We start from the raw sequence: 24,674 nt of genomic DNA, 5'->3' as shown, positions 1-24,674 counted from the left end.
TTTCGAGGTCAAATAACGATTCCCATTTAAATGGTTACAGGGGGGTTGTGTGTATTTGAGCATATTCATCACTCCAGTTCTTGATCAGTTGTTTAAAGCTAATTTTGTTCAATTATTCGACAAAAGCAAACAAGACCTTCAAAGCTGGAGGCACTTCAGGTTTTGTGGTTAGGTCGGATAGCTCGCTTCTATCTGACATGAGTGATTGAGCTTTCAATATGGTTAGATATCAAAATCTCAGACAGGGTGCCCCCTTACTAGCTTGCTGTTTTTGGACAAAATGAGGACAGTTTGGGAATCCTGCCATAACCTAATAGTTATCCATATTGTTAAAGCATGGAGGACGATTCGGCAGAGGGAAGGCAATCTAGGCAAAACATCTTCTCTTACACCTGCAATGGGCATGCTGGATTTTCAACTGGGAATAATAGATTCAGCATTCAAATACTGGGCAGCTAGGGGTCAGTTAGCGCAGAAATACGAGCTAACAGAAACCTCTTTCATTTTTTTCCAAGTTAGGGATTTTATTCAAAAATAGACCACTTTTAACTGATCCCTACAAATCGGACAGAGACAGGAGGGGGCTCAGTGCTAAGAGTACACTTTCTGTCAGCATTTATATCATCAATTGGGGGTGCCCCCTCAGATGAGTTCAATCGACTCTGCAGGGCATGGCAGAGAGTGCCCGGCATTGAGGTCTCCTCAGAGGCATGGAAAAATATTTGGGTAAACACAAGAGAGATATCAATTTGCAGTAGGTCCCATGCTTTATAGTTGAAGATTCTCCACAGGGTCTGATTGGCGCAGGATCGTTTGTCAAAATTTAAACCGAGGGTATCTTCAAGATGTCCCAAGTGCAAGGTTGGTACAGGCACTCTTACCCATAGTCTCTGGTCCAGTGGTAGACTTCAAACATATTGGAGTGTTGTGGTACCTGCAATGGAGGGGCTTTTGGGTGTAAGGGTTGAGAAGAATCTTGGCCTGCCCAGTGTCCCCTATAGATGCGCATAAGAAAAAACTTTTCAACATCCTCACTTTCTGCACAAGAAAGAATATCTTGTTAGGTTGGTATCCGAAAATCCCCGGGGCCTGTCAAGTCGACGGAAGATTGTCATAGAGGATATCCCCTTAGATTTTCTCACAAGTATGGTACACCACAAGACTGAGAATTGCTGTAAGACAAGGTGGCCCTTTCTGGAATACCTGGACACAGATTTGTCTACCACATTAATAAGGGCTTTTATATAGCTGTAATGATTGTGCTTTACAAGCCCAATATCCAGAGGGGGGGAACTGCGAACGTATGAATGTGTGAAAACTAATACTCCCGAATATCGAGAGGGAGTGTTTTGTTTGGCTGAGTTGAATTATTATCATTTATTCGTTTGTTGCTGGTTATTAGATATTTAGTTAATTAGTTGGCGTTTCTCTTATGTATTTTCCTATACATATTTATACATTTATACATTTGTACATGAGGGCGGTTTGGGATTTTTACATTTTGCGTATTCTTTGTATTGTTTTGCATCTGTTGTAATATAAAAAATCTATTTTTCAATAAAAGTATATTTAAAAATAGAAGTGGAAATTTATTAAACTAAGTAAGGCAAAAATTATCTCAAATAGCCTTTTATGCAACTTTTCACTTGTCTACAGAAGGATTAAATCAGACGTTCACCACCAAAACAGCAAGTTTATCTTTATACTGTAGCTACAGATTACATCATTAGTTAGTCTCCACGATAGAGAAACCGATTATCCGAAGGACATGGGTAGGCTGTATTTCATTCAGTTAATCAAATTCCAGATAATATAGTTTAGCCGAGCCTCAGGACCTTGTGATCTTGCTGGATAATCCGATATTTGGATAATCGAATGCCAGATAATCAAGGTTCCTGCGTACAGCAACTTAGTTATGTTAGTTGACTGCAAATCAAGTGCAACTTGGAATACTTTCTCTCACTCACACATTTTACATAACTTAAACGCATTCAGTAATTTTTTTTAAAAAAGTAAAATGGTCAACTACAGCAATTTAAATTTACTGCTGAATGCAACAAAATTATTTACAAATAAAATTTACTGTTTTGCTATTAAGGTCATTGCTCCTGGGTGGTAACTTTTAAAATGATTGAGCGTATGGGAGGGAGTGTCCAAACATTTATCAACATATAAACTAGCTCTGCTTCAGTTCATTAAGTGCCCAAGAGGTCTATTTTTACACAATATTAACAACAGGTGCTTCTGGATGTGGTTCCAAACCTAACAAATTCATTTTAAGGTTGCCACCAGCTGTACAAGGAACAGGCAGAACAAACAAATACTGTGATAAGGCAGTTTTAAACTGGAATTACAAACAAACAGCCTTAACCCTCTCAATTTTTCCAATTCTTGTCATGTCACATTATTGAAATATAAAAGTGGCATAACCTATATTTCTAGTCTACAGATAGACAGGTCAGGCAGCAAAGGAACAGGAGAATCGACATTTCGGGCATAAGCCCTTCTTCAGGAATGAGGGGGGTGCGCCAAGCAGGCTAAGATAAAAGGTAGGGAGGAGGGACTTGAGGGAGGGGCATTGGAAATACGATAGGTGGAAGGAGGTTAAGGTGAGGGTAATAGGCTGGAGAAGGGGTGGGGGCGGAGAAGATTGCAGGTCAAGAAGGCGGTGCTGAGTCTGAGGATTGGGACTGAGAAAAGGTGGAGGGGAGGGGAAGTGAGAAAGCTGGAGAAATCTGCATTCATCCCTTGTGGTTGGAGGGTTCCTAGACGGAAGATAAGGCCCTCTTCCTCCAGGCGTCATGTTGCCATGTCTGGCGATGGAGGCGGCCAAGGACCTGCATGACCTTGGAGGAGTGGGAGGGGCAGTTAAAGTGTTCAGCCACGGGGCGGTTGGGTTGGTTGGTGCGGGTTTCCCAGAGATGTTCTCTGAAACGTTCCGCAAGTAGGTGGCCTGTCTCCCCAACGTCTAGGAGGCCACATCGGGTGCAGCAAATGATGTGTGTGGAGGTGCAGGTGAATTTCTGACGGATATGGAAGGATCCCTTGGGACCTTGGAGGGAAGTGAGGGGGGAGGCGTGGGTGCAAATTTTGCATTTCTTGCGGTGGCAGGGGAAGTACCAGAAGTGGAGGTTGGGTTGGTGGGGGGGTGTGAATCTGACGAGGGAGTTATGGAGGGAGTGGTCTTTCCAGAACGCTGATAGGGGTGGGAATGGAAATATATCTTTGGTGGTGGGGTCTGTTTGCAGGTGGCGGAAATGACGAAGGATGATACGATGTGTCTGGAGGTTGGTGGGATGGTAGGTGAGGACCAGTGGGGTTCTGTCCTGGTGGCGACTGGAGGGGCGGGGTTCAAGGGTGGAGGAGCGGGAAGTGGAGGAGATGCGGTGGAGAGCATCGTCAACCACATATGAGGGGAAATTGCGGTCTTTGAAGAAGGAGACCAAGTGGGTTGTTCGGTATTGGAATTGGTCCTCCTGGGAGCAGATGCGGCGAAGGCGAAGGAGAAGGAATTGGGAATACGGAATGGCATTTTTACAGGGGGTAGGGTGGGAGGAGGTGTAATCCAGGTAGCTGTGGGAGTCAGTCAGTTTATAGTAAACGTCCGTATTGAGTCGGTCGTCCGAGATAGAAATGGAGGTGTCTCGGAAGGGGAGGGAGGAGTCTGAGGCGGTCCAGGTAAATTTGAGATCGGGATGGAAGGTGTTAGTAAAGTGGATGAACTGTTCAACCGCCTCGTGGGAGCACGAGGTAGCGCCGATAGAGTCATCAATGTACCGGAGGAAAAGGTGGGGGGTGGTGTCAGTGTAGCTGCGGAAGATGGACTGATCCACATATCCGACGAAGAGGCAGGCATAGCTGGGGCCCATGCGGGTACCCATGGCTACTCCTTTGGTTTGGATTGGAAAGAGATTTCCAGGTAAATTTGAGGTCGGGGTGGAAGGTGTAAGGTGTAAGTAAAGCTCCCACGAGGAGGCTGAACAGTTCATCCACTTTACTAACACCTTCCACCCGACCTCAAATTTACCTGGACCATCTCAGACTCCTCCCTCCCCTTCCTAGACCTCTCCATTTCTATCTATCTCGGACGACCGACTCAACACAGACGTTTACTATAAACTGACTGACTCCCACAGCTACCTAGATTACACCTCCTCCCACCCTGCCCCCTGTAAAAACACCATCCCATTTTTCCAATTCCTTGGCCTTTGCCGCATCTGCTCCCAGGAGGACCAATTCCAATACCGAACAACCCAAATGGCCTCCTTCTTCAAAGACTGCAATTTCCCCTCAGACGTGGTTGACGATGCTCTCTACCACATCTCCTCCACTTTCTGCTCTGCCACCCTTGAACCCCACCCCTCCAAATCACCACCAGGACAGAACCCCACTGGTCCTCACCAAACTCCTGATACATTGTATCATCCTTCGTCTTTTCCACTACCTCCAAACAAACCCCACCACCAAGGTTATATTTCCCTCCCCACCCCTATCAGCGTTCCGGAAAGACCACTCCCTCTGCGAATCCCTCGTCAGATACATCCCCCGCCTCCCCAACCAACCCAACCTCCACTCCCAGCACCTTCACCTGCAACCGCAAGAAATGCAAAACATGCGCCCACGCCTCCCACCTCCGCTTCCCTCCAAGGCCCCAAGGGATCCTTCCATATCCGTCAGAAATTCACCTGCACCCCCACACACATCATTTACTGCATCCGCTGCACCCGATGTGGCCTCCTAGACATTGGGGAGACAGGCCACCTACTTGCGGAACGTTTCAGAGAACATCTCTGGGACACCCGCACCAACCAACCCAACCGCCCCGTGGCTGAACACTATAACTCCCCTTCCCACTCCGCCAAGGACAGGTCCTTGGCCTCCTCCATCGCCAGGCCATGGCAACAAGACGCCTGGAGGAAGAGCGCCTCATCTTCCGCCTAGGAACCCTCCAACCACAAGGGATGAATGCAGATTTCTCCAGCTTTCTCATTTCCTCTCGCCCCACCTTTTCTCAGTCCCAATCCTCAGACTCAGCACCGCCTTCTTGACCTGCAATCTTCTCCCGACCTCTCCGCCCCCCCACCCCCTCTCCAGCCTATTACCCTCACCTTAACCTCCTTCCACCTATCGTATTTCCAATGCCCCTCCCCCAAGTCCCTCCTCCCTACCTTTTATCTTAGCCTGCTTGGCACACTTTCCTCATTCCTGAAGAAGGGCTTATGCCCGAAACGTCGATTCTCCTGTTCCTTTGATGCTGCCTGACCTGCTGCGCTTTTCCAGCAGCATATTTTTAAGCTCTGACCTCCAGCATCTGCAGTCCTCACTTTCTCCTATATTGTACAAATTGTCAAACTCATTTTAGTAAACACAAGAAATGAGTAATAATTGAAGCATTAGATTTTAAAATTAAAATACAACTTGCTCTACTGTGATAAAATTAAATAAAAATCACCAAGATACATATCAAAAACTATTTCAGGTAAGCTACTTTAAGTTTGGAAGACAATGCAAGATTATATTCACAGGCTGTGATTGAACAAGTAAATAATCATTGGGCTGTGCTCTACTCAGCTAAAATTAACATAAGAATGTTATAGTTTTGAATTTGTCATTATGTTCAAAAGTGGAGAGAGGTCACAACTCAAAAAGGTCGAGGGGTAGGGGAGTTGCCAATCAGATCACTAGGAAGCAACATTAAAATAAAGAGCATTTATTGTGAAATCTTCCACCAGGTAGAACAATCAACATACATGTGCAGGAACTCTGACATTACCAGTTGATGTCAGTGGCCCTGTCAGTGCATGCACCAGTCAATGTGGCATCTAAACAAGAAGGTGAATCAAGCCTTCAACAGTAACAAAGGGAGCAGCAGGTGGGAATGGAAAGAACAGGCACAACAGCAGCCTCAGCCGCAAAGCATAGGCTTCCAATTGGGCCACAGGTTGACTGGAAGGAGCCAGACAGATGGACGGGGCAAACACAGACACCACTGGAAAGAGGAGGTTCTGCTTTGTCAATCTCATTTCCCACCTCTACCAGCCTAGTCCAATCATCTTCAACCTGGCACACATCACTTCATACAACTAATATCGCAACACTCAGCAGGGTTAAAAGGTCCAACATTAAAATGAACAACATTGAACAGGGTAACTTTAAATAAGGACTAACTATATACACAAATACTTGCTTTACTTTGACTCAAAGTAACAGTTTGTTTTCAACAGAAGCTCAATTTTAGTACAGAGTATTTTCTAATAGTTTCAATAATCCTTATGATGTCAGCAAACTTCCTGAACCAAAACAAGCAACAAAAAAAATATTAGTCAGGATCACAGGCTACTAAATCAATTAAAATACAGCATAAAAACTAATCATAAAGTCATTACAAAGAGTCTCAGTCACAGCTCACTGATGTTGCCCAAATCAAGAGGCTGTGGGTTCAAACTCCACTCAAATCTTAAACACGTGCTCAAGGATTTTCCAATCAGGGTCAGAAACCCTATGTCGCATCTTGAGTAATTCTGCCTTCAAATTTTCTGAGCATCCTGTTACAGAACAATAGAGTCCAATTCAGTAATATTCAAAGCCAGAGAAAGAGAATCAGTGAGGAAGCTACTCTTTCTAACAGCGTGCTGTATTCTGTTGCTTAATGCTCTGATAACTAAATAAAAGCAAGCATGGAGGCAAGGTATCAGGTGGGCAAGTGTTCAGAAAAGGTAGAGGAGAATGTGCGTTTGGATCAACTGTGGTTAGGAGATTCTTACTGGTTCGGTCTTTAAGCCTGTAACTTGAGTAACAAAAAGGTTAAGCAGTTCAGCGTCTTCCAAAATTTCCAACTCTGACAGGCTTTGTCAGAAGATTCCAAACATCAGATAATTGCTCCAAGGGAATTTCAATTTCCTAGGTAATTAGTGTCAACTGTGTCAGGATTTCTGCCTAGCCTCCATGCACATCAATTTATCGTGCAGAAACTACTATCTGGCTATCAGAATTTGTGCACCATAATTTCAGCTGACATCCCACAGCAGCACGGATAGACTGGTGTCCGGTTGGAGATGTTAAATAAAAAGTGTTAGAATGGAAGCCCCAACTACTATCAATTTAATGTTATCAATTCTAACGTGCTATTCAAAGAATACTTTGAGAGGTCCACCAGGACTGTGGCCAACGTTTAATTTTCAATCAACACCTAAGAAATAGATCATAAGAAAAAAAAAGAAATAGATCATAAAGTCATTTATTTTATTGATCTTTGTATGGTCTTGCATGCAGATCAACTGCCACAGTACCAATGTTAAAGATTGCACTTAAGTAGTGGTTGGTTGTAAAGTGCTTTAGGACTTCATAAAATTCAGGAAGACCCTTAACAAAATAATATCTTTCATCAGACAAAAGAACCATAAATATACCTTCATGAATTTTATAGGATTCTAATAAACCTAAACAAAGAATACAGGAACAGAAGAGCAATATTACAACCACAAGCACGTAAATAGACAGACATACACAGGCACAGATGTGCACACATTTGCCCTGGTCAATTAATTTTTTTAGTAAATCATATGAAGTAGATTATTACTGTTTCATCTTGGTCATATATTTACCATTAGTTTGCTGTGGTAAACATTTATTGATCTCTGACATCTGAGAAGATGCAAAGTTGGCTGGAAAACCATACATTTACTGAGCTGTATTTTTTACAAATGCTGGGAGTCCATGGTAGAAAACGGACTCAAAAAAATCTACCTGCTTCAAGACATTTTTGTATTTACAATTACCAAATCATCTATAGCTTATTTTTCTTCCAAGTATTTAAAGTTTAGTCGTCATTATTTGGATCAAAATATTGACCAGAATATTTTTGTACTGCATGACATGACTAAAGTACAAGTGAAGGCTATTGTGATGTGAAAAAAATTAGATTAAAAGGTAATTAATGAACAGAGAAAACAATTTTGACCATAATAGTTTATTTGCAACGCACTGTCTGACTTGGTCAAAATTTAAGTGCGCAGAAATAGAGGCAAGATTTGCCTCGAGATCCTGAACTTTGGAATTTAAAATCACGGTTTGCTTGTTTGTGAAAGATCAACAGAGCAACACAGCATTACTTTCAAATTTAAATTCACTGCTTACAATTATCTCGATATTAAAACAATGCCCACCAAAACTTAAATTGATACAAGCTTATACAGAATTAAAATGACTTCAGGTAAACACAAACTTTTTCAAAAAGAATATCGATGGTGATCTTTAGTTACTTTTGTTACCATCATATGCAAGATGAAACAGAGAAAATTTCTCACTTGAAACGTTAGATTGTTAAAAATTCACTTATGGGATGCGGGCATTCCTGGCTAGACCAGCATTTATTACCCATCCCTAGTTGCCCTTGGAGGTGATGGTGCCTACCTGCCTTCCTGCTGCAGTACATTCAGTGTAGTACCAAAAAGTCTGTTCAAGTCCCATCAACCCTGCCAGCACCAACATCTTCTGGTGCCCATCTCAAAGCAAAGTATTCACGGCTTCCCTTCACACTTTGCAATTTACCCTTCAGTTTGAAACTGGTCACTTGTCCACTCTCCAATCACTTGCAACTAATGACAAAGCCAGCTGAAGTGTGATGTTCAGTTTATTCCAAATTTTCTTCCTCAGTCATGAGTTTCACAGTATTTGCCTTGGTCTTCAAAATTTTCTCAACATTCTACCACATCTTTCGTAATTTCTCACTTTTCCTTACTACTGACTTTTTTCCTTTTATCCTCACCAGAATCAAATAGCTTGGAAATGCAGTGCAACCGTGATTATCTGGCCAAGACGGACAGGGAGTATTTTGTTCAGATAACTGATTGTTTGGATAATTAGCTGATCGTAAACAAGTGGTAATTTATGAGTGCCGGTTATCTGACAATACATGCCATAATGCAGTTTAACTGATAACTGAATGCAGAGTTGTCTAATGTTGTTTCTACAGGAACTTCAGATCTCATCCAAATTTTGGATTATTCGGACAAGTTAATGTTGCACTGCACCATGAAATACACTAAGTCACAGTCTTTACAGCTCAATATACTGTCAATCCAACATGTGCTAATGTAAGCACTTGCAAACTAACATAGCATCATGAAACTTACTAATAACAACAACCAATTTTAAACACAGCTTAAACACGAAATTAAGATCTTTATAAATGCCTCAAAGGCTCAAACTATAATCACTAAGTTATTCACAATAAGAGAGTTTGGTTTTTGTCCCAGTTGAGTTACATTAGAAGTTTTGGGTCAAGTTAAGTCAGAATCCTAGCTTCTAATCCAGATCAGACAAAAAAGGTTTAATATATTTTTCCAGCCAGACTAACAAAGGATGCATAACAACATATATAGTCCAACAAAACCACATGCAGTGCTGGAGTCAAATATGCACAAACCTTGCCCATCTGTCCAACTCTTTCAGCACTAGCTACTGTATTCCAGCAACATCTGAAGCAGGCAGATTAAAAATATCCACATAAATCTGGAAGTAACTTTAGTATCTAAATCTCTCACTATTTTGATTATTTTCCGCAGTATTTGAAAATCAGGATTTCAAACCCAAGACCAAGGTCATCATTTACCAGGACAGCAATCCTTGGGCTCTGAGTTTGGGACAACAGTCAGCACAAAGCACTGAAATCACACCACCAGTAGTAAAGATGCTCCAAGCCAGAGGTAAGAAAGGCAAACTAACAGCACTATTCTCTCCCAAACCAACTGTCCTAAAAATGAGGTGCTAATCACTTAAAACCAACTTTGTTAGGTAGGATATTTGGCATCAGATGCAACTGCTCTACTTGGAATCACTGCCATCTAAGAATCTCAGGAGTACAGCAACAACTATGTAGGGATACACTCAAGTAAGGGAGGGAGGATGGAGGACCAAACAACGTGAACAATACTACTGACTTGAGAATGCAAAATCAATTTTCAGTACTGGCTGGGTAGAACTAAAACTGCACCAAAGACCAAAAGGGCATTTTGAGTAAACATAAACTATCACACCTTTTCAAAACAATTCAGCTCAGGAAACAGAAATCTGATCATTTTTTAAAGTCCATTTCACATTTACCACATGTTATACTGAGGCAGTCCCCTACAATTGAGAATGACTTGCTTTCGTTTCAGGTCAATTGGATCTATCGGCCATTTTGGAACCAAATGCACGATGGTCAGACTTTGGGTAGATGTGTTCTTGGGTGGTTTGTCTGCACTCATCAAAACATCTGATATGTCTGTGGTCTCAAAGTTTCTCAATATATTTAGTGCCTTTCCAAATTTATCTTCTCTATTTTAGTCAGGAGCTTCGGGCACCAACGAATCAGCCAGGAAGGTTGACCTCTACAGATGGTTAAAGAAATCCTAGCCGAACGTTTCCACTCTCCCTAGGAGTTTCCAACCACAACTGAATTCCAAGTGAAGCTTCAACGCACTGAATGTAACAGCAAACACGAGGAGTATATGATGTTGCCCTCAAGTACTTGTCTCAGACATACAGCAACTTGAAAGTTAGGCGGATACTTTGCACGAGCATGAACCTAATTAATCAAACTTGAAAATAGAACAATGTACTGGACCAGAGAGTTCATTGCTATGTGCCTCTTTCAAAAATCAGCAATCTCAGCACGGCAAGGGACTCTTCAGCAACCATGTCTGCACAAGCCAACAAACAGCCATCCATCTTGATCCCACTTTCCCACTCCTAGCTTGCAGCCTTGTAGATTATGGCATTCAAGTATACATCCTCATACTTTGAAAATGTTACATTTTACCAGTCTTTTTTGCCAGTTCCTAACCCTAACTAAACAGTCTGGTTGACATCATTTCCCCTAGAATCCCCTGAAATCAATGCTCATTACTGCTGCAACCATACCTATCTGGAATAAGATTTAGTTTTAAAAAATCCAAATTACATTTAAATTGTGCCAACATTTCCTCTGGTGATCTTTATTAATAAAAAATAATCTTGCCATCACAATTATTTCACCTCATGCCCCAAAGCACAAAATTGAGTCTTTAAGTGCTCAAAGGACACATCTATAATTATGAGCGCAGAATACAATAAATAGAAGCCAAAGCAAGCTTTACTGGCTCTTGAGCCTGTTCCACTAATAATATCATTGTTGCTCCAATCATGACCTTAACATTTTTTCTCAACTCTCCTCCTCCTACCACCTCTGCAGATCAAGAATCTAATTCAGCCTTGAACATTTTTGATGAGATAACCCCGCTCTATGGAGTACAGGACTCCAAAAACTGACAATCCTCAAATAAGAAGTGGGAGTCCCTTCATTACGTTTTCATTTGTTTGTTAATCTGCTAGGAAATCCTCCCTCTCAAAACCTAATGGACAGATTTCAATGAAATGTCGTACCCAGATAGACATGAACCAAGGAAGAACAGATTAGATTTTGGTGAAGATACAAATTTAGACCCTAGTGTTTTTTTTGTATATGAAGGATCCATTAACATTTGGAAACAGGACAAAGCAATTTGACTGTTTTAACGCATTGTGGATTGCTTATAATTGTTGCGATGTAATTTGCGCCCATCAAAACCTGCCCAGAACTTTCAGAACAGATTGCCTGAAGATGACACTTCAGGCCAAACCAGAGTAAGATGGAAAAAGCCCTGAAAGTTTTTCCAGTTTTGTAGTTGAAACTAGCAGGAAAAATCCTCAAGGAACAGTTACATAAATTACAATAATGTGATAACACGAGGTGGTGAAGCTTTGTAGTGTACTAATTGATCTATTTTTGAAGTGTATAGAAGATAATGAGGACTGGAGATGCTGGAGAGTCAGAGTCAATAAAGTGCGGCACTGGGAAAAGCACAGCAGGTCAGGCAACATCCGAGCAGCAGGATGGCAATGCCCAAAAAGACACTCCTGACCCTCTAATGTAACCTGACCTCCTGTGCTTTTTCCAGTGCCGCACTTGATAGACTATTTTTGAAGAGTGCCCAAGTTCCAGCATTCCCATCAAGCTAAAATATTGTCTCAGCTTTTGCTCATGAAATTCCATTCAGAATTTCACATGTTTCAAGGTCACCATTTATTTCCTAAATTCTAATGCTCACAAAACCCTCCAAGCAATACCCTTCACCCCCTATGCACTTAGTCCAAATGATACAATTAAATATTTTACTCAACCCCTTCATCCAAGTCATTAATATAATCTATAAATAATTGACGCACCAGCACTGATTACTGTGACATTTCACTTTAGTTTGCCGACACAGGCATTTATCCTATTTCTTGCTGGTTAACAGATCGAAGTCAATATTACCCAAATATTGCATGTTCTTAGATAGCAACTTTTAATGCTGTACTTTATCAAATGTCTGTTGGAAACCCAAAAATGCTACACCCACTTGTTTACCCTTAATTGACTCTGCTTGTTACATACTCAAAGCACTCTAATAAACTTGCCAAAAACCATTTTCACACACAAACTATGATTGATTGCATTATGATTTTCCCAATGTCCTGCTGCTATTTCTTTAATAGCAGATTCTAACATTTTCTTCAACGACAGACATCAGACTAAGTGCCATATCTTTCCAATGTGGTATCCAGCCTTTCTTGGATCAACTTGCTCTATCTGCGGTTTTCCAATCTGCTGGAAAATTCCAAAATCCAGGGAAATGTGGATGATTACAACCAATATATGCATTATCACCGCAGTCACTTCCTTGAAAACTCCAGGATGCAGGCCATAGGTAAAGTGGACTTAACACTTTTCAGTCTAATGTCTTCATTGTGCTTTCCATCTCAGTTTTTTTCCCCTGAAGTTTGTTCCTCTCTTTTGCTATTATGCCCTTCAAATGAAATTAACACAAACGCTCTACTATTCTATCATATTGAAATTCTAGTGATGTATTGCTTCCTTCCCTCCAATAACTTCAAAGCTTCAATGACTAGACATTTATGCATTGGAACCTTTGCAAATTTGTAAGATTGCTGCCCAAAAATACATTTATCTTTCTTCAAGTAAGTTTAAAAACTAACACAAACTTTATGAAATAACTGTAAACAACAGAACTAACAATGATTTAATAAACATTCAAAATTAAATCATTTCAAGACAGGTAGTTCTGCTATTACATGGTAGTTGCATTCCTGTGCAAACTTGCGCTACACAAAAATCTCACTATACAAACCATTTTAAAGTGTAGGCGATACAATCATGCTTTAGCCAACAAACTTTAAAAGTCTGTGCTTTAGAAACAACGTTCCCTATTCGTCAATTGCATTACAACAAATTCATGTTGATGAAACATGCATTATAGCAGGACGACCTATACTTCCAAAACAACATCCAACATTCATTTTCAATTTGTGTTAGCCGCCCATGATATTGCAAAACAGTTCTGTTCTATACTGCAAGGCCCCATCTTCATGGCAGCGCACGTTGTTGGGACAGGAATGAAAACCCTCTAATTCATCTATAGCCAAACCTAACATTTCACATGCACACTATTCCATTGGTAGCAATTCTATTCTATCATCCAACTTTTCTCCAACAAGTGTACATTATCTAGACAGGAGACCAGTTGCAACATCAAAAAGCACAAGTTTCCGACATGTAGCTGCTACAAAATTACAGTCATAACCAAGAGACACAGAGCCAAAATTCAGAAAGTTAAGAGCAATAGGACAAGACGTACAGGTAGCAAGTGAGACAGAATTACAGTAATACAGAGAAAGATGCAAACAGTATGAAAAAAAACAGTAATATACTCAAACAGGCAGACAGACTGAAAGGAGTACAAACAGGCAGCAAAAAAGGCAACCATGTATTGTCAGAATGTGTTACTTCACGCAATACTCACCAAGCTGTAGGCATCTGTAGTCTAATACTCAAATAAAATTCAACTTAGTTAAGCACATCAGCCACGTGTTGCTGATTTGGGAAGATTCAGGGATCTAAGCTTTCACAAGTTCCAATTTGACTAATCGGTCCTTGCTAAGTGTAAAATCTGCTATGAACCAGTACCAAAGTATAAAAGTCCATAATAAAAAAAATTCCCTGAAATATTTATTGAAGAAAATCTAGTACAATATTATTAATATAGCTGAAGTGGGCTAATTATAAATCAGCAATCTTAATCCATGTTCAATCCACCTGCTGTAAGTAAATTTTAAATAACTGAAATGTCCTTAAACCAGTACAAAATCACTCACCAATTACAGTGCTGTAAATGTTTCAATAAATTAGAACAAAGTTTTTTTTTAAAAAAAAGCATCTGTTGTCTGTGCCAGAAAGGCTCAATTTTAAAAGTCTTTGAAATGCCAGCAAACAGATGCTATTAGCAGAAACTTCTTATGGTAATTAACTTAATCTGAGGGCATGGCCAATTTTGTAGGCAAGGTTAACTTTCAACACAATGTCTGCAAAGAAAACAAACTCAATTTGTGGCTGAAATTCGATCTTTTGAGCTGGTTTGACCAATTTTTGTCAAATTATATTGGAAACAATATTGTAATCTAGTTAAGACTTCACACCATCAGCTCTGACATATGGACTTTATTCACTGGAATCAGAAATTAGTAAACAACTATTGTAGCTAATATGTAGACAGGAACATGTGAACAACTGAGAAATGCTATTTCCTTTTCATCAAATTTATACAGAACGTAAGCAAAAAACTAAGATCCTTCAAGACTTTCAGTAAATCTTGTAGGTTTACATAATCTGTTTAAAGTGCACTCCAAGAAAACTATACATTGTAATGAAATGGAGCATTATCTGATAATACAAAATATTTGAAAATAACCTTTACAGAAAACTCAAATCATTTTCATCAAAGCGAATATAAATAATATTTTGAAGTAAATAAAGAAATCTGGGAGACAGCTTCAAGTAATCACTGAAGACACACAGAAGGGGTTTGTGTGTACTGATCATCTGAACTTGGGAAATAGATTACAAACACAATCAGCATTTTCTCAAGTGACAGGGTTTAGAGGGATAATGGGCTATGTGTTGGCAAATGGGACTAGACTAATTTAGGATATCTGGTTGGCATGGACAAGGTGGATCAAAGTCTCTGTTTCAGTGCTAAACATTTCTATGACTCTATGACAGCTGACAGTACAAGTCCTTGATGCACAAGACGATGCACAATGCTAACAAAAAAAAACAGTTTACCGGCCAACATTTCAGTATTTGTACATTGTGTCCAGATTCCATTGGCTTTCCATTTTTGAAAAACTGATCAAGGCTGAAAATGCATCAAGTTACCTTCATAAACCAACACTTTCACATTATGCCACATTCACATCAAGTTCACACCTTGCAACATTTTTGCTTAACAAAATTCTCAAGTGCTACTTTCAGCAAAAAAGGTAGCCCCACCCCTTAATTCTCAATGCCCTGGGCAGCATTCCTCTATCAACCGTAAATTTATTAAGACTTAATTACAAATGAATTACTTCACTAAACTACTTTTCTCAAAACATTTCTACAAACAAAACCAAAGCAAAAGGTCAGTGAGTTAATACAATAATATTATACAAAACCAGAATCTGGTATTAACAACATAAATGTAACGAATTTAATTTTCTTCAACATTAAAAATATTTCAGAAATCCTTTGCAAATAATTTCTACAAGTTTGGGAACTTTCAAGGTTAATCAAGAGTGAGAAATAAACATTTTGCTAATGCAAACAATTAAAATTGTGGTGTGTAACACCAACATAACTGCAGTTTACAGTGTACCAAGATACAACTTGTTAAAACCAAGTTCAGTAAACTCATTAACTAGCTACAAACTATTGTTCTTTTTGTTTGGAAAGACAAGTGAAATTCTTCTAAAACCAGCATGTATTAAGGATGCAGTCAAGTACCTGCATACAAAATCAGCAGAATTTAAGATATTAATGATGCTCTTCACAAAAATGATTAGATTACCTACAAAAGATTATTTCTGTATTCAAGACAAATTTTATAAATAGTCCAGCTAAGATGAGGGAAAACTGCCTTGACAGTTGAGTAAAAGTGCCAATTGAAAGGTATGACTTTAGAACAGCATGTTAAGAAAGCACTTGTCCAGTCTAAATGCTGCATTACTGAATTTTGAATCGTATATCACGGATTAGAAGTAGAGGAATCAGATATAAATAAGGAAAAAATACGACAAGCTACTAAATAAGACTGTGCTAATGATCTGCTACAACACTACAAAACCATTTTTTTGAAATTTTTAAGAAACATTATTACCGAAGCTATGCATTCAATCTTTGTCATTTAGGAGAAAAATCAGAGTCCCTTTCAGCTGCAGAATGAAGCATCTAAATCTCTCAAACCACAATAGATAAAAGTAGATACAAAAAGTGTGCTGTCAAAACACTTGCTTAGATCTGAAATAACTGCCAAGGTCAACCACTTTTACACCAAATGAAAATGTGTGTTTCTTTCTTTATATACAAGAACACAACACCCTCACCAAGAAAGAGATACAAGAATTGCTTATTTTTTAAACTCTACGACGTTACAGATTGAGAAGGAGCCAAATAATCACAATATTTGCTGAACTTTGGGGGAAAAGGAAAAAAAAACTTTGATACTCATTGATATGGACTATGTATTTTTTTGGTAGCTGGTGGCAAGAAAATCTCTCCCAATAATTGGACTATAATATTACAACATTGCTGCAATTCATGACATTCCCTCTTGAAATGGATTCAACATACATTTTAACCAACAGAGAACTGACAGCTCTGCAGAGTGTTCTGGAAATAAGCAATAATCATGTGTTCCATGACAGAAATTGCCCTTCCCACAGAATATTTCTGATGGCACCAAAGCTATCTTTGTCATCAGTAGCTAGAGTGAAACTCAAGAGCAGAAATGGATACAGGTTTTAGTCTGTGCAGTTTAGTTCAATTTTAAAGCTTGTTACACCCACCTATGAAGACAGCAAGTGGAAGATGGCATTTGGAGTGTTAAAATGGGGGTCAGTGAAAGTGCAGCACTGAGAAAAAACATAGGGTGGGTGGCTCAAAGTGGAAGTGGCTAACAGTAAACAAGGAATAAAGAAAATGATAGAAGATGAAAGGGATTGAATGGAGAACGAGAGTGCAAGCATGTAACAGCAAAATAAGTCAGAAAGTGAGAATATGTTGACTTGGTGCATGCATTATTGCAGATGATTTACTAACTAAATTCAAACGATATACAAAATGGATTTTGCTTTCAATACAAGAGGGTTATTAAGTCCCCTGAAGCTAATGTCAATATATACAATTATCCTTAATATCAAGATTCATGTAAATTCATTAAGTTGTTGACTGACTTTTGAAAAAATGAAAAAGTAAAAAAGCTACACAAACTAAACAAATCTTGAAATTAAAAGATTCATTACTGCATTTCTCAGGTTTACTTTACAAGCTCACAAAGAAAAAAAACTATTGCTATCTCCAATTGTTCTAAGTAACCCTGAAGTGGCTTTTGGAACAAATGACAATAAAATAATAAGAATTCACAGACATACAACACACATACAGTTCTACATGCTTAAAGCTCCACCAACAGTACAAACAGCTATTATAACAGGGACAAAGTGAGGACTGCAGATGCTGGAGATTATAGTCGAGAGTATAGTGCTGGAAAAGCACAGCAGGTCAGGCAGCATCTGAAGAACAGGAGAACCGACGTTTCAGGCATAAGCCCTTCATCAGGAAGAGGCTTGTGGGTCGAGGCGGAGAGATAAATGGGAGGGAGTGGGGTTTGGGGGAAGGTTGCTGAGAAAGTGATAGGTGAATGAAGGTGACGGAGAAGATGATAGGTCAGAGGGGGCAGTAATTGACAGCTCCAGAGTTGGTGCTGAATTGAAGGCTTGGCACTGGGATAATATGGGGAAGGGGAAATGAGGAAGCTGTTGAAATCCACATTTATCCCATGTGGTTGCAGGGTCCCAAGGCAGAATATGAGGCATTCCTCCTCCAGGCGTTGGGTGGTAATATTTTGGCAGTGGATGCAGCCCAGGATCTGTATGCCCAAGTGAGAGGGGGAGTTGAAGTGTTCAGCCCGGGGCAGTGGGGTCGGTGGTGGCCCAAAGATGTTCTGAAAACAATCCGCGAGAAGGTATCCTGTCTCCCCAATGTAGAGGTGACCACATCGGGTGCAACAGATACAGTAAATGACATTGGTAGAGGTACAGGTAAATTTCTGACGGATGTGGAAGGATCCCTTGGGGCCTTGGACAGAAGTGAGGAGAGTGGTGTGGGCACAGGTTTTGCACTTTCAGCAGTGGCAGGGAAAGGTGCCAGGATTGGGGTGTGGACCTGACGAGCGAGTTGCAGAGAGAATGGTCTTTTCGGAATACTGATAGGGATGGGGAGGGACATATATCTCTGGTGGTGGGGTCTGTTTGGAAGTAGCGGAGGATGATGCATTGTATGCGGAGGTTGGTGTGGTGTAATGTGAGGACCAGAGGGGTTCTGTCCTTGTTGCATTGGGAGGGGTGGGGTTCAAAGGCGGTGGTGCGTAAAGTGGAGGAGATGCACTGGAGGGCATTATCAACGACGTGGAAAGGGAAGTTGTGATCATGAAAGGAGGTGGCCACCTGGGACTTTGAGGTGGAACTGGTCGTCCTGGGAACAGATGTAGTGGAGGCAGAACTGGGAATAAGAGATGCCGTTTTTATAGGAGGTAGGGTGGGAGAAGGTGTAGTCTGGGTAGCTATAGGAGTCGATGGGCTTGTAGTATGTGTCTGTGGATGGTCGGTCGCCAGAGACTGCGATTGAGAGGTCAAGGAAGGAGAGAGAGGTTTCCGAGATGGTCCAGGCAAATGTGAGGTCGGGGTGGAAGGTATTGGTAAAGTTGTTGAACTGTTCAACCTCCTCGGGGGAGCACGAGGCAGCACCGATACAATCATCGATGTAGCGGAGGAACAAGTGGGGGGTGGTGCTGGTGTAACTGCAGAAGATGGACTGTTATCTGACAAACAAGCAGGCAAAGCTGGGTCCCATGCGGGTGCCCATGGCTACCCCTTTGGTTTGTAGGAAGTGGGAGGATTGGAAGGAGAAGTTGTTGAAGGTAAGGACCAGTTCAGCCAGGCAGATTAGGGTGGAAGGGTACTATTTGGGACGGCATGAGAGGAAGAAACGGAGGGCTTGGAGACCTTCATCGTAGCAGACCGATGCGCACAGGGACTGGATGTCCATGGTGAAGACGAGGCTCTGGGGGCTGGGGAAACAAAAATCTTGGAGGAGGTGAAGGACTTGGGTGGTGTCACAAACATAGGTGGGGGAGTTCCTGGTCTAAGGGGGACAGGATGGTGTCCAGGTAAGAAGAGATGAGTTCGGTGGGACAGGTACAGGCTAAACAATAAAGTTGACCGGGGCAGTAAGGTTTGTGAATCTTAGGAAGATGGTATAATCAGGCATAATATTTCATTGCAGCAAACCATGTTTCCATAATTGCAATTTTATTGTGCAAAGCTTAACGAGACCAAAAATCTGATAAGTATTACAGGGTAGAGTTGATGGCTTGTTTCTAATTAACATTCAGGAAATATTAAACATATTTTCACTGCAGTTGGAAAGTAATAAATGAGGAGAAGAAGAAATTTTGCGAAGGGTTCCCACACATTACTTTTTCAAAAAAAAATTCAAACCATGAACAACTAAAGAGCTTCTCAAAAATATTCACTCCAACATCTTTAAGCAAACAACGATCTATACAACCAGATTTCAATATTTAACCCAATTTATCAAGTCGCACAATTTGTTTAATTGAAATACATTACAATGCTGTGCATTAATTTGCAACTCATAACATTCCATTAAATAGTTAAGTCAGACTGTTATATAATATATATCACACACACTACATCAATAAAAACACTACAGGGCTGAAGATAGTGGAATATATATATATTGCAACTATAATACAAATTTTGATACCTCAAACTAAATTGCAGTTACTTCCAATACTTTAATTATCACTTTTTTAAAAAAAGCTTTCACTTTGAAGCCTTGAAAAAAGTATTTTCTCTTCACTCTGTAATCAGTATAAATATAAAATAACCCTGCATAGTATGGAGCAAGTAAAGAAATGACACATGATAGAGTTTGAAAAGCAGACCCTTAATATTTTTTAAATATGCAGACCAAGTCAAACTAGTTTACAGTAGGAAAAGAGCAAAGACATATTTCCTCAACCACAAAATGCTTACGTCAGTGTCATTCTAATGACAAAGATGGTATTTACCAGAACAGTTTTAATTGTGGTTTTATTATTTATGCTTAAATCCTATTATAAATTCCTACAACGGTTATCATTCATGAGAGCATGATCTTTATTTCTCAGATGTTTTCATACTTCCATTGGGGTTTTATGGCAGTAATTTTAAAACTGATACCAAGTTGCTAAGAATCATAACAAATAAAAGCCAACGTATCAATTTTCAGCTTTTTTTTCCCAGAAGTTCCTTCACAACTCAGCTGACATATAAACTAGCTTACCTCTACCTAGATTTCTGTACGGATATGAAAACAAAACTAACTGTAGATGACGCTACAAGCGGAAACTACACAAAATTCAAAAAAGGATATAATGCAATCATTTTTATTTTGTAAACATTCAATCTTAACTCCAATATAGAGAACAAAAGTACCAAGTCCACAAAGATTCAAGACAAAACTCAAAGATCAAAACGAAACTAAAAATAGCCACCCAAGCCATTTCCAACCAGATTACATAGATAACATGTGAAATCTTAATTCACAACAAGTACTTAAGTGTTGACAAAGAACTAAGTATTTTATAAAAAAAGTTCCCGTGATAGAATAGTTTTACTGACTAATAATATCTGACTCAAGGATATTCAACTAGATTACATTGTTACTTCTAATATTGTTCACCGCAGTGTTCAACAAATTTAAGTACACACAGCTATGACATGCCACTGCACAACAAAAATTCACAGCTGCTGTCTACCGCATCATCTTGGCAGGTTTTGTGTTTGATCTCTGGGTATGGGGGCTCCCCAGGAGCTAAAATGTGTTTTCAGGTTGCAAAATTCACTATCCAAAAAATCTTCACAAAAGCAGACCATATTCATATTTTGCTTGCTACCTGTTTAAATATGCAAATAAGCATATTCACCCTTTCACAGAAATTAAGCAAAGCATTAACTATTTCTGGCTTGCAAACATAATTTCCTATAGCAACAGCAAATTATGTAAGCGAAACAAGTAAACTGTAACATTTTAAAACAAAAGGAGAACGTGAACTAATAGTTAAGAATCCTAAGAATTTTCTTAGTAAATAGTATACAAGTATCCTGCTGACAGAGTCAAATTACCATGCAGTTGGCCTCTCTGGATCTTTCCAGAGACCAAAAAGCTGTAAACGACCAGTCACTGACACTGTTGAATCAATGCATCCTTTCCTGAACTGCAAGTACCCAAAATATTCCAAACAGTGGAGGTCAACACGCATTTATTCAAGTGTTCAATATTTCTGCAATTTTTAACAAATAATACAAAATATTTTCACGAGACATGTGCATATTATAATATATTCCTTCACAATATCTGTCAAAACACAACCAAAGTCAATTTTGGATTTCATAGTGACCAGAGGAGGGATATCATTCAAAGTCCTTACTAGTTCTAGTTCAGGTAAATTATGGTGAAAATCCTAGTAGGAATTTTTCATTTACATTAATAAAAACATTTCATACATTTGCAAAGGAACCTATCAGGAATTAACAGTGATGAAAGCCTTTTTAAAAAAGTCTGGAAATTATAACTAAGTATTTAAGATGGCTTTGCAAGGAGGCAAAAATTCTCAAAGATTTGATCCACTTCACATCCCTCTTCAATTGTTTAGACCATGTACGCCAAAACAACAGTAATCAATCTTGGAAACTCCAGGAGTATTGCCATTTTATAGGATAAGATAGATGGAACTCACCTCGTAATTCATGATGAATTATATCAACTAAATTCGGCTCCTCTCCCCACCAGTAAATCCACAACTCCTTGGCTTCAGGCCTCACATCTCGTCTCCATACACATAGCAGATTGGCTTGTAGACATCGAATAAAGGTCTGCAGAATAGGATCATCCTGAGCTGGTGCTGAGATGATGGGACCACAGCCCCCTAGACCCTGGAAACTGTACCTACGCCATTTGATGCCAGTTAGTTCAGCCTGTTGGTTGAGAAATATATCAAAAACAGTCCGAAAGAAATATTTTAGAAGGACCACCAATTAAATCTAAATCTATTAATTGTGTTGAGAATGATATTTTGAACTTAGATATAAACAGTCACATCAATTGCAAAACATGACTACAAAAACAGAACTTGCTGGAAAATCTCAACAGGTCTGGTAGCACCCGTGAACAGAAATCAGTGTTAACATTTCAGAACCCAAAACATTAGCTCAGATTTCTCTTCAAGATGTTACCAGACCTGCTGAATTTTTCCAGCAACTTCTGTTTTTGTTTTCCAGTCTCTGAAGTTTTTTTGTAAACTTCAGTTACAATTGTAAACAATTACGACATATAAATTAAGGGAAACTGATTATCATAATCAATTTTTGACTGATCAAAAATGTATTATTTAAACAGTATAGCAATACTTCCATTAGAAAAATGTAAAATACTTTCACATTGCGAAACCAATTTTAAAGGGCTTCTACTGAGTACTTTTATATGAATGAAACAAACTATTTTTAAAATATGTAATTCACAAAATATTAACAAACGAGAGCACAATGCCTTTCTACAAAATTTACATTTCCTTATTGCATGTTGTATGCAATGCATAATGAACATTTAAATATTTTGATTATGAGGACAAGCTCAAAATTAACCATGGATTAAAAGATGCAATCAAAAGAGATTCGCGTAGAGAAAATTCCAACTACGATGTAATTGCAGAAAAAGTACATAACATTAAAACTTCAGACAAGGGGCATGATTTATCACTACACATGGGAGCATTAAAAAGACGGGCACCGGAAAATCTGAAGGTAGTGGTGGTAGTAAGACAAAATGCCAAATAAATGCCCTGTAAACGGCAAACAGTATCAGATGTGAGGTAGAGATTACGTTGAACTCCACCTCGCCGCCACCACCAAACCTCCCACCGCTGCCCACCACCGCCCCCCCCCCCCCCCCATAAACACCCCGAGAGAAAAAAAAAGACACGCTTTAATTCGGATTGCAATATGCAGACATTTTTCCAGTTCAAGATGGTGGATTAAAAGCTTCCAGCTCTGTTAAGAGACAATAATAATATGCAATACGTAGTGTCGGCTTTTGGGAGGGGGTGGGGGAAGGAGAGGAGGGGCATAATCAAAAATAGTTTTGGAGGGGGGGGGGGTTAGGGAATAAACTCCAGACAGGAAAATAAGGCCATGTAAACGGTTATGCTAAACCATTAGTAGAAAATGGCTGCTCCCACACAGCCTAAGGCCCCTCTCTCTTTCTCCCCAGTCTCTCTCTCTCACTCACCAGAGAGAATAAATTCGAATGGCAGTCCTCCAAGCTAGCACCGTTGGCCACCCAGTTTGCTGCAGTCATGCTCCGTGCATGACTTTCTCTCCGGAGGTCGAATTAAAGATTCCGTCTTGCTTTTTCCCTTGCAAAGAAAAATAATATCTCGATGGAACCGGGAGGGATGAAACAATCACCTCCCCTCACCAAAAAAAAATACCCTCCTCTCCGCCCACAGGAGGTGGAGGAGGGGGGGGGGGGGGAGAGATGTGGGGAAAATAACGAATAAATAGGTTTTAAAAATGATAACTAAAAATCTCTCCAGAGCGATGGAAGGAGTGACGTCCGCCGCTTTATTTCAGGAGGCTCCCCCAAGCTTTTGATGATGATGACTTAGAGATAGATAATTTCGGCGTGTGTTGTTGTCCTTCCCCGTCGTCGTCGTCCGCCTCCCAAGTTAGAAGAGGAGAAAAAAAATCACTCGCTGCTACTGCTGTTGCCGCCGCCAGTGATCCGCTGAAGGCTGCTGCTGCTGCTCCTCTCTCTCTCTCTCTCTCTCTCTCTCTCTGGCTCCCCTCCCTCCTCTCTCTCTCCCACTCACTCACTCACACATACATACATAACACACACACACACGGAGAGAGACAGAGACAGGCAATCAGCGTAATGGCGACAGCGCTGAGGCGGGCGCCGTTCCCCCGCCAAGGATTGGCTGCGCCCGCGTCACATGGGCGACGCGCTTTCACTCCTCCCCCCCCCTCTCCAAACACACACACAGACTCACTCACCGCTAGGCCCCTCCCCCCCCCTCCTCGCTCACCGCTCGCTCCTCCCCCCGGCGAGGGCAGAGGGGGCGTGGCCTCGCGTCGGGCACGAGCTGCCGGACTCGAGTCTCGTTCCCCTGCCACCACCCGTACTTCTCACACATACACACACACTCCTTCGCCTCGCTTTCCGCGCCTGCGCAAGGGATGTTGATGTGGGGTGCGGAGGGTGTCCTGGCTTGGTGGGGGCGGGGAGTGAAATGTGATGGTGTGCAAGGGTGACAGGGAGGAAGGGAGGGGGTGAGCTTGTTGCAATGTTGTTGCCAACCCACTGGTGGCGCCCATGAGCGCCTTTGCCAACTGGAGAGTTGGCCGGGCCTGTGTTCGCTGATGGTAGCTGTGCACTGGCTCCAACTGTG

At 40.5% G+C, this 24,674-nt stretch overlaps 1 protein-coding gene across 2 annotated transcripts in view; it reads right to left on the bottom strand.

Annotated features, from left to right (window-relative positions):
* Positions 1–24,156, bottom strand: part of LOC140487907 (mediator of RNA polymerase II transcription subunit 13-like) — a 239,854-nt gene extending 215,698 nt beyond the window's left edge. Inside the window, exons 1-2 of one of the 2 annotated variants that reach the window (XM_072587324.1) lie at positions 23,510–24,156; positions 21,963–22,200 (exon numbers count right to left, since the gene is read on the bottom strand). In XM_072587324.1, coding sequence (XP_072443425.1) covers positions 21,963–22,200; positions 23,510–23,578 — 307 coding nt within the window. In that variant the 5' untranslated portion in view covers positions 23,579–24,156. The remainder of the gene's footprint in view (positions 1–21,962; positions 22,201–23,509) is intronic. The other variant, XM_072587325.1, reaches the window with a different exon arrangement.
* Between the last annotated feature and the right edge of the window lie 518 nt (positions 24,157–24,674).

Source organism: Chiloscyllium punctatum, chromosome 17 (genome assembly GCF_047496795.1).
Source record: "Chiloscyllium punctatum isolate Juve2018m chromosome 17, sChiPun1.3, whole genome shotgun sequence".
In the NCBI taxonomy this organism is placed as follows: domain Eukaryota; kingdom Metazoa; phylum Chordata; class Chondrichthyes; order Orectolobiformes; family Hemiscylliidae; genus Chiloscyllium; species Chiloscyllium punctatum.
Note: the sequence above shows the minus strand (reverse complement) of the source record. Positions and strands in the feature narration are given on the sequence as shown.